The sequence below is a fragment of the Aquarana catesbeiana genome, linkage group LG02 (genome assembly GCF_042186555.1).
Source record: "Aquarana catesbeiana isolate 2022-GZ linkage group LG02, ASM4218655v1, whole genome shotgun sequence".
NCBI lineage: Eukaryota > Metazoa > Chordata > Amphibia > Anura > Ranidae > Aquarana > Aquarana catesbeiana.
Window position 1 is genome coordinate 658,090,084 of NC_133325.1, and position 25,893 is coordinate 658,115,976.

The following is a 25,893-nucleotide window of genomic DNA, read 5'->3' on the forward strand; positions in this document are numbered from 1 at the left end:
GCCGAGAAGTGGAGCCAGATGGACCACAGTATCCTATATTTTTCTAGGGTATTGTCGAGAGCTCATGGTATCATTCATAATCGAGACCCAGCGGGCCAAAGGCGGGGTGGTGGTCGTCTTCCAGAAGGATGGGATGAGCTGATTTGCTGAGGACATAAAAAAACGGAGAAGACTCCTCTTCTGGGACGACACCGGGCATTTGTTTCTAATGTATTACATAGCTATCCTGTAAAAAGCTGCGCTAAAATTATTAAAAGTTCATATAAATGACATCAAGGGGATTTCTCCAAGTCCTTATTTCAAAGTGAAAACACCACCACCGTGCACTTCTAAGCAGTAGTGACAATCCACCCTAGTAGTAGAGCCTGCTTACCAGATGGCAAGCATAAAAGGGCAAGTGGCTTTAGCCTAGCCAAGGCCTTTTAGCTTGCTGACGCTCCCGGTGTTCCTATGGGGGGTAAATCTCCAGGCTCCCTTAGGTTATCCTCATGTCGCCATTCAACACGAAAAACCCGGATGACTGGTGGGATGTCTGTGTTCCAGATCTGAGATCCGGGAGCGTCAGCAAGCTAAAAGGCCTTGGCTAGGCTAAAGCCACTTGCCCTTTTATGCTTGCCATCTGGTAAGCAGGCTCTACTACTAGGGTGGATTGTCACTACTGCTTAGAAGTGCACGGTGGTGGTGTTTTCACTTTGAAATAAGGACTTGGAGAAATCCCCTTGATGTCATTTATATGAACTTTTAATAATTTTAGCGCAGCTTTTTACAGGACTCTAGATTTTGGTGTGATCGCACTATATGCTGCTGCTTATATGTTTTTGTGTTAGCGCGGTTCTTCCTATTTTACATATTACATAGCTATATCTGCAGAAGGGGCCGGCCTGATGTGATCTGTCAGGACTTTCTGACTAAAGTTCCACCTTAACTCCAGCCTGCCACTGAGCCCAGTACAATAGTACCACACTGATGCTGCTGAATACCTTGAGTTCCTTTTTTTTTTTTTTTTTTTTTTTTTTTACAGAAACAAAAAAACATCCAGATGTAGTGCAGTAGTCACTGGTTATATAATGACCATGGCTGGATGGTGGCACTGTAGACAGCGTTGTTTTCTTGGGACTTGTTATTTCAAGTAAAAGTAAATAAAAGGAACGAGAGCTCGGTCTACTGACAGCTACATGTATACTAGAAACATCAGTTTTGGGTGGATTTCACTTTTAAAAGCTGCATTTTCATACTCTCATGTGTTTCTGCTCTCATTTCTAGACTGGGATTCAAGGAAAATGAACATGTCCTTTGTACAATACGTGTAGATGGTAATGGTGTCATCACACTGAAGCCTGATGTCACTGGAACAAAAGGGCCCTACAGGTATATGCACCCATATTGTTGTAGCTTAGCACAGGACTTGAGAAATCCTAGTTGCAGGGTAGTCAGTGCTTCTCCAAATTGCAGGTGTTGCGTAATTTGTTTTATACTTTTTTTTGTTGTCATTAGTGCCATGGCTTCTGGAAAATATCTGCTGTTTCCAACAGTGCATGTGTTGGCTAAGGCGTTTCGTATGATATTTTCAATGCTTGATACAAGGCAATTAGAGGAGTTTTCAGAGATCATATTCATTTCATGAGATCACATTAAAGCTACTAACATCCTTTGCATTCCTCTTAGGTTGGAAATAGAGAATCAGAAGCGTGAGCTATGGAGATATTCTCTGCATCATGTTTCGAAGTCTGTCCAGAAGGAGGAACAAGAGCGGGAAGAAGCAGTATACAAAGATGTAAGGGGCAGTGGATGAAGAATGCTTGAGGATGTATGGGGACTGGAAAGAGGAAATAGTTTGATTTAAGCACTGCAACATATATTCAGAAACAAAGACAATATAATACATTATATGAGTATAATTATAATAAGAATGCTGTGGCATGTACTGTCTTATTAATTAGGACTTGAAAGTCAAAAGTAGTTTAAAGAATAATTGCAGCCTTAGGCCTTGTTCACACGGGGCTTATAAATGCATGCCCCATGTAAAAAATTCAGGATGCACTTGGCCGAAAACCGAAATGGACAGTTTTTTTAATTAAAAAAATGTAAATAATGTGGCTGGCAATTTTGCATTGGGGTCAATAGTGGGCTTTTTTGCCTTGAAGTCAATGGGACACAGCATGCCAGTATAAGCACTTTTTTTTTTTGATTGGCAAAACGCAGATAACCCTGTTTTTGGCCGAAGATTTTCAGTGGCCGATATATCGGCGTATTCCTAATAGACCTGTTTCTCCAACCTTAGGATATCAGCAATACTTTTTTATCCATTCTCCTAAGGTAAGTGGGTCCTCTGATTTCAAGTGAACCAATAGCAATTTGCGAGCCTGAAAGAGGGCTCTTACAATCGCCTCTTTAGTAAATGTCTCCATGTCGAGTTCCTCCAAAATACTTAAGATACAACTATTAGAATCTAATGGAATCGTAACTTGAAACACTGAATTGAACAAATCAACCACCCCAATTATGTAGCTATTTACATAGTTCCTCCATGTCCACTAGGAAAACGTATTGTAATCCCAGGCTTCTACCAATTTCCATAGAACGTGTGAAATAGGACATTGTTGGCAAAAAGTTATAAGAAAAAATACTCCCTTAACACAACTTCTGGTATATATTGAGCATTTTAGTGGGAACCACAGATTGTTGTCTGCTTAGGAGACTGACATGAGAGTACCAGGATTTTGGTGTTTTATAAGTACCGGTTCAGATGCTGGTATTTCTCCAAATGTCGCTATTTGAAACAAACTGCAGTGTTCTCTACTACGTCTCTGATTGTGTCATATTATTTGGATTATGGGGCACAGGTTTAGGATGTGTAGTTTAGATTAAAATTCCATAGGAGGGGGACTCCTACAACTAGTTTGGCAACCATATTGCATGGAGAGGATGTGTTGGCCATTTTAACTACTTCTGCCATACCATATTCCTTTTTTGATTTGGTCTGTGCAGTCTGTGTTATGATTATGATTTTACTCTCCCAATGCTTTCTTTTCAGTTGTATGGAAGGCATAAAGAATATCTGAACAGTCTTGTGGGCTCAGATTTTGAAATGGTGAGTTAACCAGTAATTATTCTTGTTTAAGCTCAGTGATTCTATTTAGTTTAAATGGAATACATTAAAGTGATTGTAAAGCCTCTTTTATTTATTTATTTATTTTTTTCAATAAAAATATCAAACATGTTATACTTACCTCCTCTGTGCAGTGGATTTGCACAAAGCAGCCCGGATCCTCCTCTTCTTGGGTCCCTCTTCTGTGCTGTGAGTCCTGGCCCTTCCTTCCTGTAGAGTGCCCCCACAGCAAGCGGCTTGCTATAGGGGCATGCAAGCCGAGTCACAGCTCCCTGTGTCCATTCAGACATGGAGCTGCAGCCCAGCCCCACTCATCTCTCTCCTGATTGGCTGACTGACTTTGGTGTCACCTCAAGCCTCCATATTGGACAGTGTGGCTTTCCATCCCAAAGACCATTAGGGAGTCTTGAAGGTGGAATTTTAACAGGAAAAAAATCAATATTTGCACATCATCTGTCTATATCTCTGGCTTTACTGATTGTCTCTGCTAAAGATCATTTTTTTCTTTAATCGTACATCACGGGACACAGAGCCATAGTAATTACTATGTGGGTTATAGTCCACCTTCAGGTGCTGGACACTGGCACACCCTAAACAGGAAGTTGCCTCCCTATATAACCCCTCCCATACCGGGAGCATCTCAGTTTTTTTGCCAGTGTCTAAGGTGTTGGTCACGAGTGAAGATGTGCTGTGCTGAGCTCCACTGGAGCAATCCTTGCTGGGGCTAGCTATGCAGCCGGATCCCTTCAAAGTGTCTTTTAGGCCAAATTGAATGGTACCCGGGCCTTGTGTCCAAAGAAACAAGGTCTTTGCTTGTAAACGCTTCTCTTTTTAGAGAGCTGGACCCCGGGATCCAGTACTTTTGGTATTAAGGCCATAAAGTCTTACTGGCGGGATGCTATTACAGGTCCAGGATTGTGGGCTCCCCGGATCTTGAAGGTTTGTCAACTGAACCCACCGTGAAGGGTGAAGATTGGGTCTGTTGGTTTTACCACAGAAAATCCTGCGGCTGGAAAGGTAAGTGGAGTTTTCTAAGGAATTTTTACATTTTCTTATGAAATGTCTACTTTTATAGTATATGATGTCATCCCTAAGTGTCACCACTGGGGGCTGTATGGAGCACGTACCTTCTCATGCTTTGCTCAGAGATCACGCTGTGTCACGGAAGCAGCAGACTTTTTTTCCTCCGGCTAGCAGGCAGACCTCCGGTAAATTTGGGGGTTTTTGCTTCCTCCAGACACCCCCACCTGGGCTGAACTCTTCCCCTCTTCATGAGGCTGAGTATAAGGGAGAACTGAAAACGATCGGCAATGCCATTTTCTTTCTCCGCCCCTACTCGACAGCGGGTTCCAGGGTCTCCTCCACGCCATTCCTCTCTCACTCACAAGCCAAACCCGGCGGATCAGAGGCCCGTTCATGTGCAGGAAAACTTTTTTTTGAAAGAGAAGGGGGGGGGGGCGCTGTGCGAGGTGGGGGGGGGGGCTTAGCACAGCGTTGGCGTCTTCCAACGCGGGAGTGTGTTTAAAAAAAAAAAAGCTCCATTTGTGCTGGCTGCAAAATTGTCAGAGAGACATAAGAGCAAAGAGGAGCAGGAAAGAGGTTTTGGTGACACAGGCATTTCCTATTTGACACATTTACTATTTGCATCAGGCTGAGCATTAATAGCAGCGGCAGTGGCTAAAATACTGCTCAAGCAGTGGATGCGATTTCTTCCGGTAGTACTTCTGCTTTATGCAAACACTCTTTTCTCTGGCAGATTGAGTGTCTCAGCCTGCGCTGACAGTAATTGCTTAATCGTTGATAGACCAGTTTAAACAGGTGTTCAAGGTTATCCTGCTCAGCAGGCCCAGGATCTGGCAGCTTTATGTTTGCAATAGTTGCTTTGAGAGATTCTATCCTTCAGGCCTTGTGCCCTTCGCTAAGCACCATGAAGAAGCTCCTGGCTAGTCTTCCTTTTGCGGTGAAACAGCTTTTTTGGGATGTTTTGGATAATACATCTAAAGAAATTCTAGTGGAAAAAGTACCCCTTTTTGCCATTTAAGAAAAGGAGTAAATGTATTTTCGTTTTTAAAGCTCCTTCTTCTGTGCCAGGGGCATCAGCCTCCAGGCAGTCACGATGGCTTCTGCCGTCAGGTTCAAAAGGTAATCCTCAGGGTTAACCCCAGGGACAAAAAAAGGTTTTGGGGGAGGAAATCTACAAGATACTGAAGCCTCCTTATGAGGAGGTGCCCCCGCTCGCTCAATAGGGGGCACCTCCTCAATTCTTCTGCAGTTCTCAAGGATCTGGCAGGAAGAGTGTCAAGACGAATGGGGGACTTCCTCAATAGCTCCAGGGTAAAAACTGGAGTTCCAAGAGTTCCCGTCTCCTCGTTTTCTCAGATCAAACGTTCCTAAGGATCCAGAGAAAAAGAAGTCTTTCTCTCAAGCATTGGACCATCTTTTGGCAAAAAGTGATCATGGTGACCCCCGTGTAAGAGCAGAGGTTGGGGTTTGGTTAAATCCAAATGGACATTCCGGATCTCAAAAATCTAAATTCAATTTCTGAATATAACCACTCTTTTTTCGCATGGAGTCAATCCAATCAGTTATCTCCATCCTACAAGGAGGAGAACTTATGGCGTCAATCGACGTTAAAGATGCATACCTCCATATGCCTATTTCCTCGCTCACTAGTAATATCTACTTTTCAAGGTGGAAAATCGTCATTTTCAGTGTGTAGCTCTGCTTTCCAGTCTAGCTACTGCACCTTGGGTGTTTACAAAGGTTCTGGCCCCTCTTCTAGCCAGATTAAGGGCCCAAGGTATAACGATTATGGTTTACCTGGACGATCTGTTCTTAATAGTCCACTCGGTAGCCAGCTTAGACCAAAGTATGGTCACCACATTCAACTACCTGGAATATCTAGGTCGGTTTCTCAGCCTAGGAGAAATCTTCTTTAAAACCATGAAAAGGGCTAATATACTTGGGTCTGATCATAGGTACACCAAGAAAAGGGTATTCTTGCCCCAGGCAAAGATCAGCACCATAAAGGAACTGATTTAGGTGGTCGAAGCAGGATGAATTCTTCTATTCAACTTTGCATGAGGTTGTTGGGAAAAATGGTGGCTTCATTCGAGGCCGTTCCTTATGCTCAGTTTCATTCAAGACTGCTGCAAAACATTATCCTATCGGCTTGGAACAAAGGGTTCAAGCTCTAGATTCCCAATGTGTCTGGCTCCAAAGCCTACGGCCACATCACCCTGAAAGGGCCCGATCTCGTCTGATCTTGGAGGCTAAGCAGGGTCGGGCCTGGTTAGCACCCAGATGGACCACCTGGAAATACCAGGTACTGTAGGCTGGGTACGCCGGAGCCTCAGTTTATGGTTAATATCCAAAAATCTGCAAAGGGGAAAATCCTTCCTTCAGTTACCACGGAAGTGGCCCAGATCAGAAATGACCTTGCCCATTTCAGGGAGAGCACTTGGTTCTGAGGGCCTGAACGTTCAGTTTACAGTATTGTCCTGCCAGGATTCAATCCGACTGTGCCACAGCAACGGCCTATATTAATCACCAAGGGGACACAAGAAGTTGTACGGCTCAGAAAAAGGTGAATCATATCCTATCTTGAGCAGAAAACAATGTACTTTACCTATCGGCGGTCTTCATTCTAGAAATAGAAAATTGGCAGGCGGACTACTTGAGTCGCCAGCAGTTGTTCCTGGGAAAAAGGTTCCTTCACCCCGATATCTTCCTGTCAATATGTCAAAGATGGGGGATCCCAGACATAGATCTGTTTACATCCAGGTTCAACAAAGAAATCGACAACTTTGTGTCAAAAACAAAGGATCCGCTAACATGTGGAACAGATGCCTTGCTATTCTTGTGGAATCAGTTCTCACTGATTTATGCATTCCCTCCTATTCTGCCTGCGTCCACGACTTCTTTGCAGGATCAAGCAGGAAGGGAAGTTGGTGATTCTCGTGACCTCCAGCGGGGCCCAGGAAATCTTGTTATGCAGGGATCATAAGGATGACAGTAGGGGACCCATAGACCCTACCGCCACGGCCAGACCTTTTTTCGCAAGGTCCCACACTCTGAAGAAACGTGGGCTGTCAGGTTCAGTGGTTTCTATCTTGATTAATGCAAGGGAGCCAGCCTCCATAATTATATATTATGGAGTCTGAGAAGCATATGTCTCCTGGTGTGAAACCAGGGGTTGCACCCCAGGAAATAGGTCAAAGGTAGAATCCTTGACTTTCTGCAGATGGGGTGAGAGAAAAAGCTGGCCTTGAGTGCTTTCTAAGGACAGGTCTCCGCCTTATCAGTATTATTTCAACGACCACTTGCTTTGCTTTCTTTGGTTCGTAACTTTATTCAGGGAGTAACACGGCTTAATCCCCGGTTAGGTCACCTCTGAACCCTTGGGACTTGAATTTAGTTTTTGGCGGCATTACAAAACAGCCTTTTTTTGGACCAATATGACATATTCCCTTGGTCCTTTTTTGACAAGGAAACCTTTTTTTCTGGTAACCATATCTGCTGCAAGAAGGGTATCAGAATTGGCTGCTTTTTCTTATAAAGAGCCATATCATTATTGTTCACAAGGATAAGGTAGTATGGTGTCCTCATCCTAACTTTTTGCCGAAGGTAGTATCAGGTTTTTATTTAAACCAGGATATTATTCTATCTTAATTTTTTCCAGAACCCTGTTCTATGGAAGAAAAATCACTACATTCTCTTGATGGGGTGAGAGCAGTCTACTTAAAGACGACTGATCAGATTCGGAAAATGGATGTTTTGTTCGTATTGCCTGAAGGTCCTAAAAGAGGACAGGCAGCATGGAAATCTACTGTTCTAAATGGATTCGACAAGTAATCATTCTAGCTTATGGTTTAAAGAGGTAGTTTCTACCCTCCCAAATCAAAACGCACTCCTCTAGGGCTGTTAGTGCTTCGTGGGCAGTGTTCATGAGGATGAGGCTGTATTGCGGCCTCATCCTGAATTCTTACCGAAGGTAGTATCGGGTTTTCATTTAAAATAGGATATTGTTCTGCCTTCATTTTTTCCAGAACTTTGTTTCTGTGAAACAAGGGTCACTACATTTTCTTAATTTGGTGAGAACGGTCAAGGTCTATTGAAAGTGACCACTCAGATTCGTAAAAAAATGTTTTGTTTGTGTTGCCAGATGGTCCTAAAAGAGGACAGGCAGCATCGAAATCTACTATTACTAAATGGATTTGTCAAGTGATTGTTCAAACTTATGGTTTTAAGAGGAAAATTCCTTCTTTTCATAATACAGCGCACTCCACCGGGGCTGTTAGTGCTTCTTGGGCAGTGCATCACCAAGCCTCCATGGCTTAAATCTGCAAGTCCGCAACTTAGTCTTCAGTCCATACATTTACCAGATTCTATCAAGTAGATGTAAAAGGCATGAGGACATCGCCTTTGGGTGCATTGCACTGCAGGTTGCAGTATGAGTCCTCCAGTCTCTTGGTATCCTACTTTGTTGTGTCTCTCTCCCTTCAGTTGGCATTGCTATGGGACATCCCACATAGTAGCTACTATGGCTTTGTGTCCCATGATGTACGATAGGAAAATAGGATTTTTATAACAGCTTACCTGTAAAATCCTTTTCTTTGAAGTACATCATGGGACACAGAGGTCCCTCCCTTCTTGGTATACACGTGTATTGCTTTACTACAAAACTGAGGTGATCCCACCAGTGGGAGGGGTTATATAGGGAGTGCACTTTTTAATTTAGGGCGTGCCAGTGTCCATCACCTGAAGGTGGCCTATAACCCACATAGTAACTACTATGGCTCTGTGTCCCGTGAAGTACTTCAAAGAAAAGGATTTTACAGGTAAGCTGCTATAAAAATCCTATTTTTTGCGTATATGCGTTTGCGCATCTTATTCTCGCGTTCTTGTTCTGCACAATATGTAACTTGGCAATTTGGTGCATGAGGTGTAAATTACTGACCAAAAAAGCAAACTTTTCTATTTATTTTTTTACTCAAGAATGCACGGCACTTGTTTACGTGTTTGTGTGCATAGGCACATTACAATTAATGGGCTGTATTTTAGCTGTACTGAGCTTTTTCAAGCTGCAATGTGTAAGAGGCCTAAAGTCTCCTACAACTTTACCCTCCCTTTCCCCATTAAAAGTCACCTTGCCAGTGCTCCCCTGCTGCTCTTTCCTTGCTTGCAGCTGACGACATTACCCATTGTTTTCAGTTAAGAAGGGAGCATCACCACCCCCAATGTAAGTTTGCACAGGTCTAACAGCCAACTGCTAGGCTCAAGCTTTGTCACGTGATTGAGGTAGTGGTGTTATCACTCTTCCTAGCCTCTGACACAAGCTGACACTGGGAATTTTAGTGATGGCTGTGACTGAAAAAAGAGGTGGTGTAAAGCTGGCCATAGACAGTTCAAATCTCGACAAGTTTGGCAGAAATCGGCCAAGATTCGAACCATGTATGGACAGGCTGATGGTACCCAAGTTGATCGATCGATCAACTTGGGTACAACCAGCCTGCCATATTTTACATGGGACTATTGCAAGCAGCTGTTATGGCTGCTAGCAAGAATCATTGCCTTCTCTCGGCAGGGACAGCTCAATTGTTCCAACAGAGTGTACTACCACTTTAAAGTACATTTTGTTCTTTGTACATTGTTGCTTTAGTTACATTGCATTTAAATAACTTATGGTAGCTATCTCTGCTTTGCAATCCTGATTATGCTAATTTCTCTATTTTCTAGCCGCCAGCTGGTACTCTGAGAGTTTTTATAAATGGAGAGATTGGTAAGTGATTTAAATTTAAATTGTTTGTGCATGTATAATATATACCGTACCTGATTCTTGCTGTTTACCGTATGATGTTTTTAGTTGTGTCAGTCAGTTAACCATGCTGTTAAAACAGACGCTCTAACTATGCTTGCTATGCTATAGACAAAGCAGACCACAGGAGAAATTAATTATTTGAGCCAAGAATGTATGATCCTAACAAATCATTTGTACTGAAATGACAGTCTATAGAGGTGATAGTTTTGAGTTGGTTATAATTTGTGAAAGCCCTGAGATACAGGTCCTCTTGTCATATTTATAGTAAAATTATAGTCTGCAAATGTCATACATACACTTTACCTGCATAGGGTTAGGAGCACACAAGCTACTCTTGTGATATGGGTTTTAATCTCATTTAAAGTAATACACTCCAATTCCCCACTGATATCTGCAGTGCTTGGCAATCTAAAGTGTGCTGATAAAATAAGAGCATAATTATTTATTTCTACAGAATTCTTGTATGGCATGGTTAAATTCCAGTACCAAATATTTCCAGCAGGTGGTGGCCATTCTCTCTTTCAGGCTTTATACTGTAGCACCAATGTGAGATGGAGCTACCGTCCTTGCATCTTGTTCTCTTAACATGTTGTATATCTGAAACTGTCTTGCAAAAGTTTGAACATGTTTTCAATTGAAACACTGTTGCTTTTATAAACTTATGGTGTTTTTTTATTTATTATTTATTTAGTGTCTGCTCAGGAGTATGAATGTGACAATCTTTATGTACATTTCTTCTTAGAGCTGCCTAAACGTAAGTATTTAGTATAGATTTCTGACCATTTTGATCTGCCTAACATTTGCTCTCCCTTACGATTGCCTCCTTGGGGTCTTCGATAAAGAGGAGATGAATGCATACACAAAACTGCTCCTTAGGATCCTATTCTTTGGTATGAGGAAACTCATTGCCAGACCTTGGCTACATGACGAACAGCTGACTGGGGATGTGGATAAAAATAATAAATGCTGATGTGCTGATGTATAAAATGACCTATGAAGCTAGAGGGGCTCCCAAGAAGTTTAGGAAGGTGTGGTTTAGATGGGTTGACTCTGAGAATACGTTGGAAGATGAGGGATGATAGACCATTAGACTGTTTTAGGACTACTCTCACTTTTTGAAAAAAGTATTTAGTATAGAACATGGGTTTGTATGTTAAAATACAACTATAGGCAAAGCTTTATTTTTCATTTTGAATAGATTTTTGTCAGATTTTTTTTTTTTTCTGTATCCCATTGCAGAGATTTCCCTTCACTTCCTGTCCTATAGCTAAACAGTAAATGAGAGGAAATACCTGCAAATTAAGGGAATTCCTTGGGACCCACAGCCCACCAGAACCATTGGAAGATTTCCCCTATATTACTTTTCTGGAGACAACCCAAATTTGGGATTTTGTTTTACTTTCACTTTCAATGATAATGGTAAACAGGACATATGGGGAGGATGTAATTCCTTAACATGGGCACAGACAGCATTAAAAACTGACAGTTGTTCTAATCCCTCTTTACTCTATCCAAAACTAAAAAAAAAAAAAAATTGCCATTAGTTATACTTTTAAGTACTTTGAAATATGTGTCTAAATATTAAATTGGACCTATAATCAAAAGTGAAGATTTGCTGTCTTATAGACAATATTTGGTAAGGTTAATTGTGGCTAAGCAACACCTCTAAAAGTCTACCTTTTTTCCTCTTAGGCATAGCAATGCACGTGTGCCATGGCCTAGGCTCCTCCTGTTTGTGTATCTTCATAGCTGCATATTGGTAGTGTGAGATCATCTAAGACAGGTGTATGCAATCTTAAAGAGATGGAGATCTACCTGAACAACACGGGAGAAGGCACAGATCACCGGGCACAGTTTCCCCCCGTGGCGCCTCCTCACACCTGATTTAGACCTCTAATTGTTCATACTACCATGTCGCAATCACGTGCACTGCATGGCAATCTGGCAATCATTGGTTTAAATCAGGTAGTGAGGAGGCAACATATTTCCTCCTCGCCACCTGTCAACACACACTCTGATCCTTTTTAAGAGGAGCAGCATTGCCTGCCGAAATTGTGACTGTGCCCTTAGTTGCATTTGGCAGTGGCACCCTTAGGGCTTGTTCACATGTAAAGTTGGGGGGTGGTGAAACAACAGACTATAATAGAAGTCTATGGCTAAGCTGCAGGTACACCTGCAGTACATCAGTGTGAAGGCAGCCCTATACTATTATGCCGAGCCAGTGTATTGGTTCCTGCTGCTGGCACCACTCTGGACACCGCTAGTAGGTAAATGGTGGAATGCAGTTGGCCAGCACTACTGAGCCACTACTGAGCCAGCACTACTGAGGAGGCATCGGCTTATGTGGCTCTCGCTCTCTACTACAGCTCCAGCTTTACAAGCAGTCCCTCTACATTGCACTCTGATGCTCTGGAATGGCAAGTCAGCAAGCCCAGACCAAGATCTACCAGTCATCTGTCTATGATCTACTGGTTGCTGACCCCCAATCTAAGACCTATCCAGCCAATTCCTATACTTGATGACTGCTGTTCTCACAAGGTTGGTGATCTTGTGCACTGTAGTTGTCACTACTGAATGCTCTTTGCTCTACTGAGGGCCTGCTGGAGAGCATGCTACACCCAAGGACCTGCAGTGCGTGAAACTCCTTGCTCCTACTATCAGTCATTACGTGGATATGTTCTTCCACTCCTACTGCCTGTTGAATTTTGTCCAATTTATGCAGGTACTGTCTTGGGATCAATGGCTCCACCACTCCTGCTTCCTATTGATTACTTCACCAAGGTGGAAATCATTTATCATTTCCTTGGAGCACCAGTTATCAGGCGATTTACCCTAAAATTATTTCTACTACTTATGTTTCTTAATCATACATCACAGGACACAGAGCTATAGGTATTACTATGTGGGTTATAGGTTATAGTGATGGACACTGGCACACCCTAAACAGGAAGTTGCCTCCCTGTATAACCCCTCCCACTACTGGGAGTACCTCAGTTTTTTCGCCAGTGTCTAAGGTGTTGGTCACGAGTTAAGATGTGCTGTGCTGAGCTCCACTTGAGCAATCCTTGCTGGGGCCAGCTATGCAACTGGATCCATTCAAAGTGTCTTTTTAGGCCGAATTGAATGTTACCTGGGCTTCGTGCCGGAAGAAACGAGGTTTAGCCCGTAACGCTTATCTTTCTAGAGAGCTAGACCCCGGGATCCAGTGCTTTTGGTTTTTTCAGCCTTAAGTTTTTTCTGGCGGTGTGTTTTACGGGTCCAGGAGTGTGGATCACCCGATTAAAAGGTTAAAAGGGTCCCCAGTTCCTGAAGGTTTTTTAACGGAACCCACCGTGAGGGGTGAAGATTGGGTCTGTTGGTTTTACCACAGAAAACCCTGCGGCGGGAAAGGTAAGTGGCGGTTTCTAAGGAATTTTTTTAAGTTTCTTATGAATTGTCTCCTTTAAAAAAGTAAATGTTGTCATGCCTAAAAGTCACCACTGGGGGCTGTATAGAGCATGTGATAAAGATAAAAAATATGTAGCGCTACCTCAGACCCAACGTGAAAAAATATTACGTCCAAGGCTTAAATAAACACAAACAAGCAAGACTAAGTACAACAATGTGTACATGTAAAGTGCAAAGTGAAACACAAAAAAGTAATCCAATCTCATATAACAAGTGTGTGGAAAGGATCAAATAACACCTAATATAGTGAAAAATCCAACTTCACGTGACAAAGTATATAAATAAAATTGTGAATAATGTCACTTGATAATAGAAGTGTCCAATCCATCAATATTGAGCATCTAACATAAACCAAAGCACCAAAAAATAAAGAATAATAACAATATAGTTCACAAGTGTGCAATTCACAGATCCGATAGAACAATGCGACTTCCCAAAATGTATCAAAGTGCAGTGTGCGTAATCAAACAAGATAGCTGAAGAACAATATATTCACAGGTAAGCAATTCACAACTGCAATAATAAAATGCACATCTGTGAATCGCAAACTTGTGAACTGTATTGTTGTTGTTCTTTATTTTTTGGTGCTTTGGTTTATATACTTTGTCACGTCAGGTTGGATTTTTCACTATATTAGGTGTTATTTGATCCTTTCCACGCACTTGTTATGTGAGATTGGATTACTTTTTTGTGTTTCACTTTGCACTTTACATGTACACATTGTTGTACTTAGTCTTGCTTGTTTGTGTTTATTTAAGCCTTGGACGTAATATTTTTTCACATTGGGACTGAGGTAGCGCTACATATTTTTTATCTTTATCATTTGTTGAGTAAGGTTATGTGAGTATACTATTTATGTTGGCGGCTCCTTATCCATTTTATTCTTTATTGTGGTTTTGCGCATTAGTTATTATCTTTTATATATGTATAGAGCACATACCTTGTCATGCTTTCCTATGCTGTGTCACGCTGTCTCAGTAGAAGCTGCAGATTCCTCCGCCAAGCAACCCCTGAACTCCGGTAAGATTGGGGGGGATTTTCTTACAAAAAACACCCCCCACCTGGAAAAAAAGCACTCCCCCTCTCCCTGGATAGGGGGAGGCCAGAATGGTCTGTGATGCCGCTCCGTTTTTTACCTCCCCTGCACTTTGGTTGGATGTCCTCCTCGCCATATCCACACACACACACACACACACGCCGAACCCGTCGGATCAGAGGCCCGCGGCCGCACGGGAAAACACTTTTTGAAAAGAAAGGGGGGGGCGATGTGGCATTGGCGTGCGTTAGCGCAGGAGTAGGTTTTAAAACCTCCATTATTTGCTGCTGCAGCTGTCAGAGGTACACAAGAGCAAAAAGGGGCATGTAAGAGGTTGGTGACACAGGCATTTCCTTGGCACATTTACTAAAAGCATCAGGCTGAGCGTTAATAGCAGCGGCAGTTGCCGGACTATTGCTCAAGCAGTGGATGTGATTTCTTCTGGTAGTACCTCTGCATTGGGCTACAGTCAGAAGGGGGGGTTGAAACACCCCCAAAAAAAGGGCTAAAAGGGTCTCCCTCAAGCTCGAAAAGCCTACTCATCTCTACAATGGCATCCCCCCCTGCGAGGGGGTGGCTGGTCAGAGTGAGCATCAGGGCCATGAAATGTTTGCAACTGTTTTCAACACTGCAGCCCCTGTCTATATTACAAAAGAGTTTTTTTCTCCTCAGCCATGATAGGATTGGAAAAAAGGTTAGTGCCTTTAATCGCATCCCAGAGTGTGACAAAATGCGACAGGTTCTCTTCCATTACCCAGGACCCTCAAACTGAGGAACTGGGGGCGAGAGAAGATGAATTTCCCTCAGGGGACCGTGGTGAGGCTGATGACTTCTCTTAGTCAAATGCGGGGGGATCAGCTTCACAATTTGAAAGATTGATGGTGCAGTTTCTTACTGAATGGTCTGGTCCACATTTATGTACCCTTAACTGAGTGTTTGGGTTCGCTAAAGCCTCCTCAAGCTGTGCATGCTTTTCCTGTCCATTCATTGCTGGAAAAGCTTATGTATTCTGAGTGGGATCACCCACATAAGCATTTCTTCCCTCCTAAAAAGTTTTTCACACTTTATCCTACGGAAGAAAAAATTTACTAAAGATGAGGATACCAGCAATTGACGCTGCTATATCCTCTGTGAATAAAAGTTTGACAGACAATGCTCAAATGCTTAGGGATCCAACGGATAAATTCTTCTGCAGTTCTCAAGGGTCTGGCAGGAAGAGTGTCAAGACAGATAGGGGACTTCCTCAATAGTTCCAGGGTACAAACTAAAGTTCCAAGAGTTCCCATCTCCTCATTTTCTCAGATCAAACGTTACTAAGGATCCAGAGAAAAAGAAGTCTTTTTTTCAAGCATTGGTCCATCTTTTGGCAAAAACTGATCATGGTGGTCCCCATGAAAGAGCAGGGGTTGGGGTTTTGTTCAAACCTGTTTCACTGTGCCAAAACTGAATGGAGATGTCAAACCCATTCTGGATCTCAAAAATCTAAACCGGTTCCTGAATATCCGCTCTTTTTGCTCATGGAGTCAATCCAATCAGTTGTCTCCATCCTACAAGGAGGAGAACTTCTGGCGTCAATCGACGCCAAGGATGCATACCTCCATGTGCCTATTACCGCGCTGAACAGTAATATCTACTTTTTAAGGTAGAAAATCTTCATTTTCAGTTTGTAGCTCTGCTTTTTGGTCTAGCTACTGCACCTTGAGTGTTTACAAAGGTTCTGGCCCCTCCTCTAGCCAGATTAAGGGCCCAAGGTATAAAGATTATAGTTTACCTAGACGATCCACTCTTGATAGACCAGTTGGTAGCCAGACCAGAGTATGGTCACCACATTCAACTACCTGGAATACCTAGGTTGGATTCTCAAACTAGAGAAATCTTCCTTAAAACCATGAAGGAGACTAGAATACTTGGGTCTGATCATAGATACACCCAGAAAAGGGTATTCTTGCCCCAGGCAAAGATCAGCACCATAAAGGAACTGATTCAGGTGATCCAAGCAAAGAAGAATCCTTCTATTCAGCTTTGCATGAGGTTGTTGGGAAAGATGGTGGCTTCTTTCGAGGCCGTTCCTTATGCTCAGTTTCGTCGAGGCTGCTGTAAAACAATATCCTATCGGCTTGGAACAAGAAGGTCCAAGTTTTAGATTTCCCAACGTGTCTGACTTCAAAGGTGCGCCAGAGCCTCAGTTTATGGTTAACCCCTTCCCTCCGAGCGTATGCAGATGTGCGTACTCGGCTTTCCGGGGTTATACCGGGATGATGCCTGCAGCTGTAGGCATCATCCCGGTATCGTCGTTTAGAGCAGGCGATCAGCTATCCGAGTATAACAACCGATGCGGCTAAAAGCCGCTCGGCTGCTATACCGAAGATCGGGAGGGAACTTCCCCCCTCTCGCCGCTCTTACCGGGCCTCCCGTTCGATTGGGAGACCCGATGACCAATCGGCTGCCTCCGGCGGCTGGGGGCGGGCTGGAACGAAGCCATGGGCGGCTTCGATCCAGCCTCCTAATCGTAAACACGGAAGCGACGTCACTTCCCGTTTACTCGGCTGCCAATGGCGCCGGTTTTAAAGAAATGCACAGTATTCAGAATCGCCATTTTCGGCGATCTGAATACTTTGTAGTGCAAAGGAGGGATCTTTTAGACCCCCGATCCCTCCATAAAGAGTACCTGTCACCACCTATTACTGTCACAAGGGATGTTTACATTCCTTTTGACAGCAATAAAAGTCATCAAAATTATTTTTTTTTTTAAACACAATTTATAAATATATAATTAAATAAAATAAATAAGAAAAACATATTTTTTTTAAAGCGCCCCCGTCCCCGCGAGTTTGCGCAGCAAAGAAAACACATACGGAAGTCGCGCCCGCATATGTAAACGGTGTTCAAATCACACATGTGAGGTATCGCCGCGATCATCAGAGCGAGAGCAATAATTCTAGCACTAGACCTCCTCTGTAACTCTAACCTGGTAACCGTAAAAAAAATTTAAAGCGTCGCCTATGGAAATTCTTAGGTACCGTAGTTTGGCGCCATTCCACGAGTGCGTGCAATTATAAAGCGTGGCATGTTTGGTATCTATTTACTCGGCGTAACATCATCTTTCACATTATACAAAAAAATTTGTAACTTTACTGTTTGGATTTTTTTTAATTCATGAAAGTGTCCCTTTTCCCAAAAATTTGTGTTTAAAACACTGCTGCACAAATACTGTGTGATATAAAATATTGCAACAATCTCCCTTTTATTCTCTAGATTCTCTGCTAAAAAATATATATAATGTTTGGGGCTTCTAAGTAATTTTCTAGCAAAAAAAATGGATTTTAACTTGTAAACACCAAATTTCAAAAATAGGCTTAGTCATGAAAGGGTTAATAACCAAAAATCTGCAAAGGGGAAAATCATTCCTACAGTTACCTGGGAAGCGGTAACAACATATTCCAACCTTTTTTCGGTTAGGGAGCAGTCCTGGAAGAGGCAAGAGTCCAAGAGAAGTGGTCCAGATCAGAAATGACCTTGCCCATTAACATTCTAGAGATTCGGGCAGAGCACTTGGCCCTGAAGGCCTGGACGTTCAGTTTACGGAATTGTCCTGTCAGGATATAAACCGACAATGCCACAGTAATGGCCTATATCAATCACCAAGGGGGCACAAGAAGTTGTGCGGCCCAGAGAGAGGTGAACCATATCCTATCTTGGGCAGAAAACAATGTTCTTTGCCTATCGGCAGTCTTCATTCTAGGAATAGAAAATTGTCAGGCGGACTACTTGAGTCGCCAGCAGTTGTTCTCGGGAGAATGGTTCCTTCACCCCGATATCTTCCTGTCAATATGTCAAAGATGGGGGATCACAGATGTAGATCTGTTTGCGTCCAGGTTCAATAAAGAAATTAACAACTTTGTGTCAAGAACAAAGGATCCGCTAGCATGTGGAACAGATGCCTTGGTGTTCCCGTGGAATCAGTTTTCACTAATTTATGCATTCCCTCCTATTCTGCCTGCGTCCACGACTTCTTCGCAGTATCAAGCAGGAAGGGAAGTCAGTGATTCTTGTGGCCCAGGAGATCTTGGTATGCAGAGATCATAAGGATGGCGGTAGGGGTCCCATAGACCCTACCACCACGTCCAGACCTTCTTTCGCAAGGTCCGGTATTCCATCCTACCTTACAAACGCTTAATTTAACGGTTTGGCTATTGAGATCCACATTCTAAAGAAGCGTGGGCTGACAAGTTCAGTGGTATCTACCTTGGTTAATGCAAGGAAGCCGGCCTCCAGAATCACATATTATAGAGTCTGGAAGGAATATGTCTCCTGGGATGAATCCAGGGGTTTGGCACCCCAGGAAGTATGTCATGGGTAGAATCCTTGGCTTTCTGTTGATGGGGTTAGAAATGAAGCTGGCCTTGAGTACTTTCAAAGGCCAGGTCTCGGCCTTATCAGTATTGTTTCAATGACCACTTGCTTCGCATTCTTTGTTTCGTAGTTTTTTTTTTCAGGTGGGTAACGCGGCTTAATCCCCCGGTTAGGTCACCCCTGAACCCTTGGGACTTGAATTTTTAGTTCTGTTGGCAATACAAAAACAGCCTTTTTGAGCCGATACGACATATTCCCTTGGTCCTTTTGACAAGGAAACTAGTTTTTCTGGTAACCATATCTTCTGTAAGAAGGGTATCAGAGTTGGCTGCTCTTTCTTGTAAAGAGCCATATTATTATTCACAAGGATAAGGTAGTATTGCATCCTCATCCTAACTTTCTACCGAAGATAGTGTCAGGTTTTTATCTAAACCAGGATATTGTTCTACCTTCATTTTTTTTCCAGAACCCTGTTTTATGGAAGAAAAATCACTACATTCTCTTGATGTGGTGAGAGCAGTCAAGGTCTACTTAAAGGCGATTGCTCAGATTTGAAAAACGGATGTTTTGTTTGTGTTGCCTGAAGGTCCTAAAAGAGGACAGGCAGCATCGAAATCTACTATTTCTAAATGGATTTGACAAGTAATCGTTCTAGCTTATGGTTTAAAGAGGTAGATTCTTCCCACTCAAAGTAAAGCGCACTCCTCCAGGGCTGTTATTGCTTTGTGGGCAGTGCATCACCAAACCTCCATGGCTTAAATCTGCAAAGCCGCAACTTTGGTCTTCAGGCTATACATTTACCAGATTCTATCAGGTGGATGTAAAAGGACATGAGGATGTCGCCTTTGGGCGCAGTGTGCTGCAGGCTGCAGTATAAGTCCTCTGATATCATGTTGCCCTACTTTTGTTGTGTCTCCTACCCCTCAAATAGCATTGCTCTGGGACATCCCACATAGTAATTACTATAGCTCTGTGTCCCGTGATGTATGATAAAGAAAATAGGATTTTTATAACCGCTTGCCTGTAAAATCCTTTTCTTTGAAGTACATCACAGGATGCAGAGGTCCTCCCCTCTTTCTGGTATACACGTGTATTGCTTTGCTACAAAAACTGAGGTACTCCCAGTAGTGGGAGGGGTTATATAGGGAGGCAACTTCCTGTTTAGGGTGTGCCAGTGTCCATCACCTAAAGGTGTCCTATAACCCACATAGTAATTACTATGGCTCTGTGTCCCGTGATGTACTTCAAAGAAAAGGATTTTACAGGTAAGCTGTTATAAAAATCCTATTTTCTGGTATTGAAGTCACGAGAAGATGATTTCTTAGCATCCATTACTACTCATCTCTTCATTGAATTGAATCATCATTTTTAGACTTTTCACCTGCTCCAAAAGGCCCTATAACAAGCTGTGTTCTAGGTGTTTTTTATCTTGGCAGCGTACCATTTTGGTGCCTCGAGGCATACTCTGAAATAATATGCTGAAGTGATGTTTATCTTTAATCTTTAAGTACTTGGTTTTTATGTCTTGACTTTGCAGATTGGTCCAGTCCTGCCTTCCAGGATCTCTCAGGAGTTACTCAAAGCAGTTCATCTAAAACCTTAGGACGGGTAAATATCTTCTGGCAATTTTGTGATTTTTTTTTTTTTCCCTTGTTTTCTTCACTTAAAGCAGACCTGTATTTATATGTTTATTTATTGGATAATTATTGCAAAATGGCTAAGATGCCTCATTACTCTATCTCATTCCAACTACGCCAGTTACCTCTTGCATAGAATGATAAAGTGCATTCTGTTCTGCTACAGTATTGGCTACTTACTGAGGATAAAGAGAGCCTGTAAACTAAATGCAGATAAAAGCACAGAATTTTTTATTTATTTTTTTATATGTGAACACAGACTCCCAATACAAAGACCTCAAAACCTCTTTTGGCCCCTCAATGTTAACCTATGTGTCCAAGCACACATTTGAGTTTTCAGGCATTTGAAGGAAGAGGAAAAAAAAATACTGTTAGGTGCAGCAGCGCTTTGGCAGAAAAACACTTAAAGCGACTAAATGCGTGTAAACGCATCAAAATGCGCGTTTAATGCTAGGTGTTTAGTTAATTCATTTCAAAGGCCAGAATAGGTTATTGTTTTGGCCAATGAAATAATGCACAAGTGCTTGGTGCACCTAAACGCGTTAACAAAAACATGGCTTTAGGCGCATTTGCAGTTGTTTTTTTCCTGCTAGGAGAAAGGCGTTCAGGAGAGCTGAGCAAATGCCCAGTGTGTATGAGGCCTAATTACAAACTTCTGTGTCTTAACCCTACTATATGGCAAAAAGGATTTTTTTCAAAGTATTAATACCATCACTTAATGTACTTTCTTTTACTTGCGCAAACCTTCACAAACACATGTAATCATAAAATTCCAGGATAATAGAAGGGGACAATTGTCTCTGCACATCTGTGATTCATAGACAATCTCTTTTCAACCATTTGCCCAATCTAATTTTTACATCTACCAAAATTGAGAGTACATGAGGCCTTGTATTAATTCCAGAAAAACTACATTTTTAAAGGGGAGTATGAATTGTTAAAGCTGAGTTTCACTCAAAAGTAGAACTTCCCAATTAAGGCCTCCTTCCCTTCTCCTGTTTGTAAAACTGAGCTTTTGGGGAGGAGGGGAGCAGGTACCCAATTTTGAAAGGGAACCTGCCCCCACTTCCGTTCCCGTCACCTTAGGCGATCGGAAGCAGAAGTTTTCCTTCCGGAATTCTTCTGGGACACATGACAGGTTCTAGAAGACTTGAGGACCAGTCACAAAGCGCAGCGTCGATCGCACATGCGCAGTGGACATCAAGCTGTGAAGCCGCAAGCTGTCACAGCCGGGTGCATATAGTAGAGATGCCGGCGCCACCGAGGGGGAACACGGGAGAACACGGCTGTGGTGAGTGCACTGCTGGATCATGGGACAGGTGAGTGTGTGTTTGTTAAAAGTCAGCAGCTGCAGTTTTTGTAGCTGCTGACTTTTTTTTTTTTACAAATATTGAGGTTTTTTTATTCAAGATTAAAGACATACAAAATATGCATACATTGACAGAATAGATAAATTATGTCCAATATCTACAAGAATTTAGATGTACTTAACAAGTATTACAATCTGTGCATGTATATTGTAGCAAAGGCTATACTCGGACAGTTGCAATCCGTGAAGTGTCATAGGCCCAAAATCAGGTGTACGTATGGGCGAGGACAATGCTAACATATATAAAAGGAGAAAAAAAGGAAGAACAAAAAAGGGGGAAAAACATCAATCAGACAACATATCACATGTGGCTGTGTTTTTTTTAGCCATGTGTCCCATATTTTGCCATATTTGGCAGGGCAGCCTCTATGACTATAAATCTCTTTCTTATACGGTAGAACATTGTTTACAGCTAAGATCCATTCCTGGATTGACGGTGGCGTGACCTGAAGCCATTTTCTCGCTATGAGTAGTCTGGTGATGAACAGCTTCTCCTGATGGAATATTTTGTGAAATTTATCCGAATCTGGATCGGGGAATACTCCCAGCAGACACTGTTTAGGGCATAATTTCAAGGGGGATCCCATCTCATCATGGATAAATTTCACTATATGGGACCAGTAGTTATGTATTGCCAGGCAGGACCATAGTAGATGAAAGAAGGTACTGGATGGACTAGCACAGCGGGGACACAGCGGATTTTGGTCAGGTTTGTATTTAGCCAGTCGGAGAGGGGTAAGATATACCCTATGCATGATATAGAGTTGTGTGAGACGGTCTGATAGTTTCGTAGAGACCCTTTTACAAGCGTCCAATGCATCTTCCCATTCATCATCCTCCAGCCCCCCACCTTCCCAGACCAACGGTCCTTTAATTTATAAGCAAGAGTATTCGCTGTAGGGAGAAGTAGTAAATTGTAAAATCCGGAGATAAGTTTACGAGAGTCTAGTCCCATCATAATATAGGAGACGTCTAGACGTTCTATATTAGGAATGGAATTACTGATGACTTTTATTAAAATTGACTGAAACTGCGCTTTTAGTCAGATGCCCAATCCACCCTTGTAATTTATTCCAATTTTAAGCACCTATTATTCCTTTAAATATTTTATTACCTTAAAGTGATTGTAAATGTTCAGTTGTGTTTTGTTTTTTTGTTGTTTTGTTTTTTTTTTTTTTTTTTTGACAAACATGTTACACTTACCTGCTGTGTGCAATGATTTTTCACAGAGCAGCCCGGACCCCCCTTTTTTGGAGTTCTCTCGCTGCTCCCCATAGCAAGCACTTTTTATGGGGGCAGACATGCAAGCTTACTCCCAAGCCTGCTCTGTGTGTCAATAAAACACACAGTGCGACACTCGACCCCCCCCCCCCCCCCCCACACACACACACACACACTCTCTGCTCTTTGACTGACTTCAGCAGGAGCCAATGGCTCCCGCTGCTTTCTCTGAGCCTATGCGGAGAGAGAGAGCAGGGCTGCTGCTCTCGGGCACAGTACTGAATCAAGGAGAGGCTATGCTGGTCCTATGTCACTTGATTTGCAAACATCCAGAAAGATCATTGACGTCAGTAGTTTACGTGAAAGATTTAAAGACTTCATGAGAGACTACGCTTGTGCCATGCAAGTGGTTCTGCCGAGTGTGATTGGTGCCAGAACTATTGGGGCATCATCAGACAGGAAACTCACCCAGCACTGCTCAAGGAACCTATAGCAACTTCTGGGGGGAACCCTAGTTTAGAAAGGCTGATCTAAAGCCTTACAGTTATAGTAGCTCTACAGCTGATAAATACAATAGTTTGCAATTGTGCACTGTGCATAGAAGCAGCCATCTTTATTGTTTATGTTGGTTGTTTATATTTTTTAAATACACTATGGAGGCTGTATATTCCACTTCTAATGTATATGCTGTTCAGCATTGTAGCCATCTGTGTTGACAGCCACAGCCATCCCAGACAACAGTTTTTTTCTTTTTTTTTTTTTTTTTTTATGCTTTTACATATTGTACCATGTAAAGGACACACATGTACAGTATCTCACAAAAGTGAGTACACCCCTCACATTTTTGTAAATATTTTATTCTATCTTCATGTGACAACACTGAAGAAATGACACTTTACATTGTAGCAAAATAGTGAGTGTACAGCTTGTATAACAGTGTAAATTTGCTGTCACCTCAAAATAACTCAACACACAGCCATTAATGTCCAAACAGCTGGCAACAAAAGTGAGTACACTCCTAAGTGAAAATGTCCAAATTGGGCCCAATTAGCCATTTTCCCTCCCTGGTGTCATGTGACTTGTTAGTGTTACAATGTCTCAGGTGTGAATGGGGAGCAGGTGTGTTAAATTTGTTGTTATTGCTCTCACTCTCTCATACTGGTCACTGGAAGTTCAACATGGCACCTCATGGCAAAGAACTCTCTGAGGATATGAAAAAAAGAATTGTTGCTCTACATAAAGATGGCCTAGGCTATAAGAAGATTACCAAGACCCTGAAACTGAGCTGCAGCACGGTGGCCAAGACCATACAGCTGTTTAACAGGACAGGTTAAACTCAGAACAGGCCTCGCCATGGTCGACCAAAGAAGTTGAGTGCACGTGCTCAGCGTCATATCCAGAGGTTGTCTTTGTGAAATAGACGTCTGAGTGCTGCCAGCTTTGCTGCAGAGGTTGAAGGGGTGGGGGGGTCAGCCTGCCAGTGCTCAGACCATACGCCGCACACTGCATCAAATTGGTCTGCATGGCTATCATCCCAGAAGGAAGCCTCTTCTAAAGATGACGCACAAGAAAGCCCGCAAACAGTTTGCCGAAGACAAGTAAACCAAGGACATGGATTACTGGAACCATGTCCTGTAGTCTGATGAGACCAAGATAAACTTATTTGGTTCAGATGGTGTCAAGCGAGTTTTGCGGCAACCAGGTGAGGAGTACAAAGACAAGTATGGTGGTGGGAGTGTCATGGTCTTGGGCTGCATGAGTGCTGCCGGCACTGGGGAGCTACAATTCATTGAGGAAACCATGATTGCCAACATGTACTGTGACATACTGAAGCAGAGCATGGTCCCCTCCCTTCGAAGACTGGGCCACAGGGCAGTATTCCAATATAACGACCCCAAACACACCTCCAAGTTGACCGCTGCCTTGCTAAAGAAGCTGAGGGTAAAGGTGATGGACTGGCCAAGCATGTCTCTAGACCTAAACCCTATTGAGCATCTGTGGAGCATCCTCAAACAGAAGGTGGAGGAGCGCAAGGTCTTTAACATCCACCAGCTCCGTGATGTTGTCATGGAGGAGTGGAAGAGGACTCCAGTGGCAACCTGTGAAGCTCTGGTGAACTCCATGCACAAGAGGGTTAAGGCAGTGCTGAAAAATAATGGTGGCCACACAAAATATTGACACTTTGGGCCCAATTTGGACATTTTCACTTAGGGGTGTACTCACTTTTGTTGCCATCGGTTTAGACATTAATGGCTGTGTGTTGAGTTATTTTGAGGGGACAGCAAATGTACACTGTTATACAAGCTGTACACTCACTACTTTACATTGTAGCAAAGTGTAATTTCTTCAGTGTTGTCACATGAAAAGATAGAATAAAATATTTACAAAAATGTGAGGGGTGTACTCACTTTTATGAGATACTGTAAGTGCTAGCTGTTGTCATCACACTTTCAGACTTAGTTAATCAAACGTTGCAAAGTGCATCAGAGAAATAAACCCTACTTTTTCTATTTGGCCATAGGCCAGAACAAAATTAGTTTTCCTTTTACAGATGAAACTGGACCCTCTGGAGGAAAAAAATCTGAAAAACAAACTGGGTATACAAACCCCTCAGAGATGACGACCTGCATGAGAACTATAAGTGGCATATTTTGTCAGCAAAATTTTCCTGTACAGAACACAAGCTTGAAATGTATCTTTATATTTTTTTCCTCTTCTATTAAATCTTGGCAACATTTCCATATTGAGTCTTTATTGTTTTGATCCTTTTTTCCCAGGACGATGTGGCCTATTTCTGCTATCCATTCAGCTTTGAGATTTTCCTCTCTGAGGAGGTAGAGGCTGAAGGTGAGTAGAGAGGAATGTACAGAAATTCTGTTGTAGGGGGGAAAAAAAAAAAAA

The 25,893-nt window shown here is 42.6% G+C and overlaps 1 protein-coding gene and 1 pseudogene across 1 annotated transcript in view; both read left to right on the forward strand.

Moving 5' to 3' along the window:
- Window positions 1-25,893, forward strand: part of MKS1 (MKS transition zone complex subunit 1) — a 92,328-nt gene that overhangs the window by 22,487 nt on the left and 43,948 nt on the right. The window contains exons 7-13 of the mRNA XM_073616582.1: window positions 1,264-1,368; window positions 1,666-1,774; window positions 3,035-3,091; window positions 9,848-9,890; window positions 10,621-10,683; window positions 20,303-20,373; window positions 25,770-25,839. Of these exons, the coding sequence (XP_073472683.1) occupies window positions 1,264-1,368; window positions 1,666-1,774; window positions 3,035-3,091; window positions 9,848-9,890; window positions 10,621-10,683; window positions 20,303-20,373; window positions 25,770-25,839 (518 nt within the window). The remainder of the gene's footprint in view (window positions 1-1,263; window positions 1,369-1,665; window positions 1,775-3,034; window positions 3,092-9,847; window positions 9,891-10,620; window positions 10,684-20,302; window positions 20,374-25,769; window positions 25,840-25,893) is intronic.
- On the forward strand, window positions 6,331-6,446 carry LOC141130432 (5S ribosomal RNA; annotated as a pseudogene).